Below are 8,684 nucleotides of genomic sequence, written 5' to 3' on the forward strand. Positions count from 1 at the left end.
ATATATTTTTTTTTTTTTTTTCTTTAGAGGAATATAATAAACAGTGATGTGCTGACAAGGACGTGGGAAACACAAATAGTGACATGGTGCAGGTAGAAATGTACACTATGGTGACCAATTTGGCAGTATCTTATCAAACTGAAAATGTCCATGTCCTACTTCTCAAATCTTTCTTCTGGGAAAACTCCTAGAGGAACTCTCAGACAGGTTAGCAAATACTTTATCAAGGATGTTCACTACAGCACTATATTTGTCAAGTAAAACCTTGAAGTCAGGGAAGGATAATCCAAATATTACATCTCCTTTGATGCAAGGTACTTAAAAGGAATGAACTAGATAGATCCACAAGCACTTTGTAAAATTATACCCCCAAACAAAACCCTCCATGCCAGCCTGGGCAACATGGAGAGACCCAGTCTCTACAAAAAATTTTTTTTTAATTTGGCCAGGCACGGTGGCTCACGCCTATAATCCCAGCACTTTGGGAGGCCAAGGCAAGTGGATCACAAGGTCAGGAGATCAAAATCATCCTGCCTAACACAGTGAAACCCCATCTCTACTAAAAAAATAAAAATAAATAAAATATTAGCCAGGTGTGGTGGCGGACGCCTGTAGTCCCAGCTACTTGGAAGGCTGAGGCAGGAGAACAGCGTGAACCCGGAAGGCGGAGCTAGCAGTGAGCCGAGGTCGCACCACTGCACTCCAGCCTAGGCGACAGAGCGAGACTCCATCTCAAAAAAAAAAAATTTTTTTTTAAATTTAACAATTAGCCAGGCATAGTGGCATGCACCAATGGTCCCAGCTACTCAGGAGGCTGAGCTAGGAGGATAACTTAAGCCTAAGAGGTCAAGGCTGCAGTCAGCCATGTTCACACCACTATGCTCCAGCCTGGGTTACAAAGCAAGACTGTCTTAAAAAAAAAAAAAAATTGCATATATGTATATATGTATTATTTATGTATATATATTTGTTAGTACAAAATATTAAAATGGACTAGAAAGCCTGATTCTGGATAAGATGGCCTGAACACACCCTCCATTCTCGCTTCCACTGAATGCAGCTATAAATTCCAAAGAGAATACATGAAGCAGCTATTTGAGGACTCTGAAAAGTAAACAGTAGCAGGCAGATAGGGGAAGATGATGAAAATTTTAAGAACCACTAAACCACCAGTGAGTTTACCACTTTTTCCTCTAGTGTCCTTGGCCTGGACTCAAGGGAGCTGCAAACCCAGAAGTAGCCCTGAGCCACACAGAGAGCACCAGAAGAAGGTCTCTAGTGAGGCTCAAGGAGTGGGAAAAGAGTCTCCTGCCAGCAACCAAGCACGGTGGCAGTGAGGGCATCCCCCAGGTAACTCAAACGCTGTGAGAAAGGCATTCTTTCCTTACACTTGAAAGCTCTAAGAGCTTCTCAACTCCTGCTGCAGGGCGGGATGAAGGCACAGTTGCAGGCGCTTAGACACAGCAGGGTATATGAAGCCACAGCATTGCAGGTGGGGGACTGAAAAAGGCAGTCCCAGACAACTAAAATGTACCCGAGAGTTAACAGCTCAGAAAAGTGACCCCACAAAGTTGTTTATAAATTCCTGGCCTCATCCCAAGTTGTGCCTGTGTGGATCTGATCATAAACAGCATCTGAAAGACTCTTAACTGAAAATCCAGACCACCCAAGTCTCAGACTGGCCACTGGGCGGCACTCACAAGGGGCAGTTCCAATAGCACTGTAAAGACTCTCTGAAAACAGGACAACACACTCAAAGCAAACAGAGAAAAGGCTGGCTGGAATCTGACCCGAAGGGGTTGACTGCCTGTGAAAATATAAACACCAGCATTTCCCAAGGATTTAAACAAGATGTCCAGGATAAATCCAAATTACTTGGCACATGAAGAAACAGGAAAATCTAAACTCACATGGGAAAAAACAACCAAGAGACACCGAGGCCAGGATGACACAGATGTTGGAAGCACCTAGCACAGACTTGACAGAAGCTCTTACTTTTAAAAAGTGCTCCACAGCAGGGCATTGTGGCACATGCCTGTAGTCCCAGCTACTCAGCAGGCTGAGGTGGAAGGATTACTTCAACGCCTAGGAGTTCGAGGCCAGCCTGGGCAATGTATGTACAGACTCGGTCTCTTTAAAAAAAAAAAATTAAAACATAAAGATGCTCTAAGAAGTCAAAGGCAACACTCAGAACAAATGGTGTGAGTGGCAGTATCTTACACTGCCCCTCTCCCCAAGATTTCCTGCCCTAATCTCTGGGACTATAAATTATCACACGCTGATGATGTCATTGCCTGGAAAGGCGGATTCTGTGGATGTAATTAAGGTACTCTGACTCAAGAGTTATCAAAAGGAGTTTATCCAGGTATGCCTAATCTAAACACACAAATCTATAAGAAGCAGGGTTTTTGCCTTCTTGAAGTAAATTTTTTAACAAAAGGATAAAAGCAGAGAGAGTTTCATCTTGCTGGTAGACGAAGAGGAAGTCTCAGAGACTGGAAACGTGGGAAGGATTCAAAGAACGACTGTGGCGTGAAGATGGGGCCCCTATGAGAAGCAATGCAAGCTGTCTCAGCAGCTGACCCACAGCTGACCAGCCAGCCAGGAAACAGGGAACTTGGTCCTAGAAACCAAGACACTGGACTCTGCCAGCAACTTCAAAGTGCCCAGAAGCAGATTCCTCCCCCAGTCTCTGAAAAGATCCCGCCCTGGAAAACACCTCACTTTTGACCTATGCAGAGAACCTCTCAAACCCACTCAGACTTCTGACTTACCAAACTATGAAATAATAAATGGTGGTGTTTTAGCCACCAAGTTGGTGATAATTTGTTACTAAAAAATAGAAAACAAATACAGATTTTAGTACCTGGAAGTGGGGTGCTACCACAACAAATACCTATTTAAATTCATTTTGACATAACCACGAAGTATCATGCGATAGTCTTTGGGACTCACTGATTGCTCTAAGGCAAGAACATTCCTTCCTTAAATTTATTTTCTAAAATGCTATTTAAGAGACAGTATACCCCCTTAACTTCTCCAGTCAATTTATTTCTCCGAATATTTAGAACCACCACCAAAATTAACTGTGTTTACTTGAAGAGAGGCCCAATCAGCATAGTCTAATTAATATGCACATAGAATTAACTTGTTAACATTATCCACCATACACTTTGAGTTTGGTACACTGTCCTGGCTTCAAGTCTCCCAGAAGCTGCAATATGGTGTCCAAGAGCACCCGGCTTGAATTAACCAAGAATTCACGACCACATGCTATGGCAGCAACATCTGCAACAGAAAATGAAACAAAGCATCAAGATCATGTGACTTCAGAACCTAGACAATTTTGTGCAGAACAGAGTATTTGTTGCTGTTTTTCTTCCAAAAGACCTAATGAAAACACAGCTGACAACGAGACATATAAAAATGAAACTGCTAGGCAAGGTGGTTCACACCTGTAATCCCAACATTTTGAGAGACTGAGGTGGGAGGATTGCTTCAGTCCACAAGTTCAAGACCAGCCTGGGCAATATAGCAAGACCCTATCTCTACAAAAAATTTAAAAATTAGCTGGGCATGGTGTGTGCACCTGTAGTCCTAGTTATTCAGGAGGTGGAGGCAGAAGGATTGCTTGAGCCCAGGAAGTAAAGGCTGCAGTGAGCCATGATCATACCACTGCACTCCAGCCTGCGTGACAGAGCAAAGTTCTGTCTCAAAAAAAAAAAGTATTATAACAAAAGTGACAGCCCAGAAAGAATCACTGACAACCACAAGAGTTACTGAAATATTAAGTAATGTGCACTGTAATTAGCAAGCACCTAAAGAGTGAAACAGAGCCATGGAATCTAACCATGTCTGCAGTCACTATGCTCCGGAGTGCTGCATTAATCAGCTGTGGGCAGGCAGAGTCCAAACATAAGGTGGGGGCTGATTGTCTTATCTGGGACTGAGGATGTGAAAATTCACTTTTAATAAGATCCATAATCTGAAAACCCAAAATCCAAAATGCTCCAAAATCTAAAAATTTTTGAGCACTGACAAAGGTCATGCTCACAGAGCATTGCAGATTTCAGATTTTTGAATTAGAGTGTTGAACCAGCAGGTATAATGTAAGTATTCCAAAATCCAAAACACTTCTGGTCCCAGGCATTTCAGATAAAGAATATTCAATCTATATTTGCTAATAACTTTTAGCCAGGATACAAAACTGAAATTATATGTAGTCAAAAAAGAGTATGAAAATTGATTTTGAAGAAAACTTATTTTCTCAATTTTATGTCCCATTGTGGATCAGCAAGTATCCCATTTCCTAATGCCTGAGACCCTGCAAATCGACCTGAAGACCAGACCAAGTAATTACACTGCTCCCAGTGGGCAGTGCTGCAGCCATCTCCAGACGTTGGAGAGCAGCAAACTGTCCCTGCCAAGCCTGACCAAACTGTAGACCCATGAGCAAAATAAATGTTAAGACTTTATATTTTGAGGAGGTTTGTTACACAGCAACAGAAAACAAAAATATTACTAATACATCGCTGAAGAAAAAAAAAAAAAAAAATATATATATATATATATATAACAGCAAGCAACAATGCCCAGCACAACAAATGTACTGGTAAATGAAGTCTGTATCATATATCCAGTATTGTAACTGCAAATGCCAATGCTGCATTTCATTAAATATCACTAAAACATGAACTACAAAGTAAAATAAATGTGAATAAATTCCTACACAGACAGCTTCAGTACTTGTCAATCTGGTGGAATTTGTTTGTTTTACATGGTAATTTTTACTTTGCTTACTGATATTTAATCTATCTAGAATGCCTGTGAGTCAATTCAAGGCCTATAGAATTGACTTTGTTACCATCTACCAAAACTAAAACACTGCCAGTTAATTTTTCTGTTAAAATGGTTTTCCTAGGTTCATTTTTCATTAAAAGTGTTTATAGGTAATTCTAGAGGTGAGGATAGTAATTACATAATTTAAGAAATGGGGCCAGGTACAGTGGCTCCCACCTGTAATCCCAGTACTTTCAGAGGCCAAGGAGGGTGGACCACCCGAGGTCAAGAGTTTGAGACCAGCCTGGCCAACACGGAGAAACCCCGTCTCTACTAAAAATACAAAAATTAGCCAAATGTGGTGGCATGCACCTGTAATCCCAGCTACTCAGGAGGCTGAGACAGAAGAATCACTTGAACCCAGGAGGTGGAGGTTGCAGTGAGCCAAGATGCTGCCACTGCACTCCAGCCTGGGCAACAGAACAAAACTCAGTCTCAAAAAAAAAAGGAAATGAATCTGAGCCAAGCACAGTGGCTCACACCTATAATCCCAATACTTTTGGAGGCCAAGGTAGGAGGATCACTTGAGCCTAGAAGTTTGCGATGAGTCTTAGGCAACATAGTGAGATCCCGTCTCTACAAAAAAAAAATAAAAATTAGCTAGGTGTAGTGGCTCATGCCTATAGTCCCAGCTACCCAGGCTGAGGTGGGAGGATTGCTTGTACCCAGGAGCTTGAGGCTACAGTGAATTATGATCACGCCACTGTACTCCAGCCTGGGCAATTAGAGTGAGACCCCATTAAAAAAAAAAAAAAAAAATCTGGTGTCAATTATTTATGCTGAAAAGGATATACAGAGTTGAGACGTACTATATCTGATACTTTTGCTTTAGACTGTAATAATTTCATCTTATTTTCAGCAATAAAAGTAATAATAGGGTATCGGCAGAATGATAATCATATAAATCAATGGTAGAATTGAGAGTACAGAAATAAATCCTCACATTTATGGTCAACTGAATTCCAACAAAGGTACCAAGACAAATCAATGGAGAAATGATAAAAGAATAATCTTTTGAATAAATGATGCTAAAACAACTGGATATCCATATGCAAAGGTATCCAACTTCCTTCAGTTGGATACCTACCACATACCATATACAAATATCAACTGAAAATGGATCTAAGATCTGAATATAAGAATTAAAGCTGGCTGGGTGCAGCGGCTCACGCCTGTAATCCCAGCACTTTGAGAGGCCAAGGCGGCAGGATCACAAGGTCAAGAGATCAAGACCATCCTGGCTAATATGGTGAAACCCCGTCTCTACTCAAAATACAAAAAAAAAAAAAAAAAAAAATTAGCCGGGCATGGTGGTGGGTGCCTGTAGTCCCAGCTACTCGGGAGGCTGAGGCAAGAGAATGGCGTGAACCTGGGAGGCGGAGCTTGCAGTGAGTCAAGATCGTGCCACTGCACTCCAGCCCAGGCGACAGAGCGAGACTCTGTCTCAAAAAAAAAAAAAAAAAAAATTAAAGCTATAAAATTCTTTTTTCATTTTTTTGAGACTGTATCTTACTCTGTCACCCGGGCTGGAGTGAAGTGGCACAATCACAGTTCACTGCACCCTCAACCTCCTGAGTAGCTGGGACTACGGGTCTGCACCACCACACCCAGCTAATTTCATACTTAACAGACTAAAGTACACTGTAAACATAACTTTTATATATGCTGGGAAACCAAAAAATTCATGTGATTCACTTTATTGTGCTATTTGCTTTATTGCAGTAATCTGGAACCAAACCTACAGTATCTCTGAGGTATGGCTGCATTTGAAAATCATACCTCTGATAAGGTACTAGCATATTACAAATACTTCTTACAACTCAGTAACAGAAAGGAAAATAACCCAATTAAAATATGGGCAACAAGGAGTTTCCGGTTCCAAATGGTGGCATAGAAGTAAGCTGGCTTCACTGCTTCCCAATAGAAAACCAAAAACCAACATACAGCAGCTCCAAGATTATCAGCAGCAATATCCCGGAACTCAAATATGAGGATCAGACAGCTCCCATGGCAACAGACACGTGAAAAAACTCTGAACAGACAGTAAGACAACTGGACTTTCATATCTGTGACACCCCTCTCCATAATGTGCCCAGCACCAAGCATGAGGAAAATTTCCCCAACTCAGTTTCTACACTGGAAAAAGTCAGATGGAAGTGAACAACTACTGTCCCCACCTTCTTAGGCTCCCTGGCAGAAGACCTGTCCCTGCTTCAACCCACGGGAAGCACTGTTAAGTACCTGAAGGGAAACTATCCCTGAGGATAGCCAGAGGCAAAGTGGGGAAGCAGAACCACTATTCCCAGCCCTGGAAACTCTGCTCTGTAACTTGGCCAGAGAAGACACCAAATCAGACTGGTCATTCAGCAGATGCACACAGTAGAAGGTATGACCCACAGGTCCCCTGGGCACAGACACCTTGCCAGTATTCCCACACTGCCAGGTTACCCTCTTTGTGACCTCCCCCATTCGGGATGGGCAACACTCTGATGGTTTTCTACAGCCAAGGTAAACCTGGGCTTAAGGCACCATCTAGTGCCTATAAAGAGGCAGCAACCTTGCAGAAAAAAAGGAAGGAATTCAACAAGTAAATTACAAAGAATCTCTAAGGAAACACATCCAATAAAAACCAAAATAACCCAGACAGACAAGACTGGAATAAATACTCTTTCAATGCAAAGACATAGACACATACCCATAAGAAACAACAGGAAACAGGGAACCATGGCCTCCCCAAACAGACAAAGCAAGGAACCAGTGACTGTCTCCAATAAGATGGCAATATGCGAGCTCTCTGACCAAGAATTCAAAACAGTAGTTTTAAGGAAATTCGGTGGTTTCCAAGATAACATAGAAAAGTAATTCAGAAATTTGTCAGAGAAATTTAATAAAGAGGTTGAAACTTAAAACAATCAAACTGCTGGGCACAGTGGCTCATGCCTGTAATCCCAACACTGTGGGAGGCTGAGGTAGGGGCCTTGGGGCCAGGAGTTTAAGAACAGCCTCAGCAACATAGCAAGATTCCATCTCTACAAAAAACATAAAAAATTAACCAAGCACTGTGGTGATCACCTGTAGTCTTACCTACTCAGGAGATTGAGGTGGAAGCATTGCTTGAGCCCAGGAGATCAAGGTTGCACTGCACTCCAGCCTGGGTGACAGAGCAAGATCCCATCTCTAAAAAATCATCATTATCATCATCATCATCATCATCATCATCATCATCATCATAACAGAAATCCTGGAACTGAGAAATACATGTGCTGAACTGAAAAATGTATTTGAGGCTCTCAACAGTGGAATGGATCAAGCAGAGAATCACTGAGCTCAGAAACAGGCTATCTGAAAACACACAGAGGAGAAAAAGAAAAAAACCAAAGGAGTGAAGGTCACCTACAAGATATAGAAAATTACCTCAAAAGACCCAATCTAAGAATTATGGTGTTCAACAAGGCGATGAGCAACAGTAAGGAGTAGAAAGCTCATTCAAAGAAATAACAGAAAACTTTCCAAAACTTAAGACATAAATATCCAGCTACAGGAAGACCACAGAACACCAGAGTCAACTTAAATAAGTATACCCAAAGGTACATAGTAATCAAACTCTCAACATTCAGAAATAAAGAGAGAAACTTAAAAACAGCAAAAGAAAAGAAGCAAGTAACAAAGGAACTCCAATTCATCTGGCAACTTCTCAACAGAAACTATACAGACCAGGCCAGGCACAGTGGCTCATGCCTGTAATCCCAGCACTTTGGGAGGCCAAGGCAGGCAGATCACTTGGTTAGGAGTCTGAGATCAGTCTGGCCAACATGGTGAAACCCCGTCTCCACTAAAAATATAAA

At 41.7% G+C, this 8,684-nt stretch overlaps 1 protein-coding gene across 1 annotated transcript in view; it reads right to left on the bottom strand.

Moving 5' to 3' along the window:
- The window catches only part of HSF2BP (heat shock transcription factor 2 binding protein), a 127,368-nt gene that overhangs the window by 74,260 nt on the left and 44,424 nt on the right, over positions 1-8,684 (bottom strand). Inside the window, exon 7 of the mRNA XM_011954119.1 lies at positions 3,171-3,288. Coding sequence (XP_011809509.1) covers positions 3,171-3,288 — 118 coding nt within the window. The remainder of the gene's footprint in view (positions 1-3,170; positions 3,289-8,684) is intronic.

This window comes from Colobus angolensis, unplaced genomic scaffold (assembly GCF_000951035.1).
Source record: "Colobus angolensis palliatus isolate OR3802 unplaced genomic scaffold, Cang.pa_1.0 Scaffold38, whole genome shotgun sequence".
NCBI lineage: Eukaryota > Metazoa > Chordata > Mammalia > Primates > Cercopithecidae > Colobus > Colobus angolensis.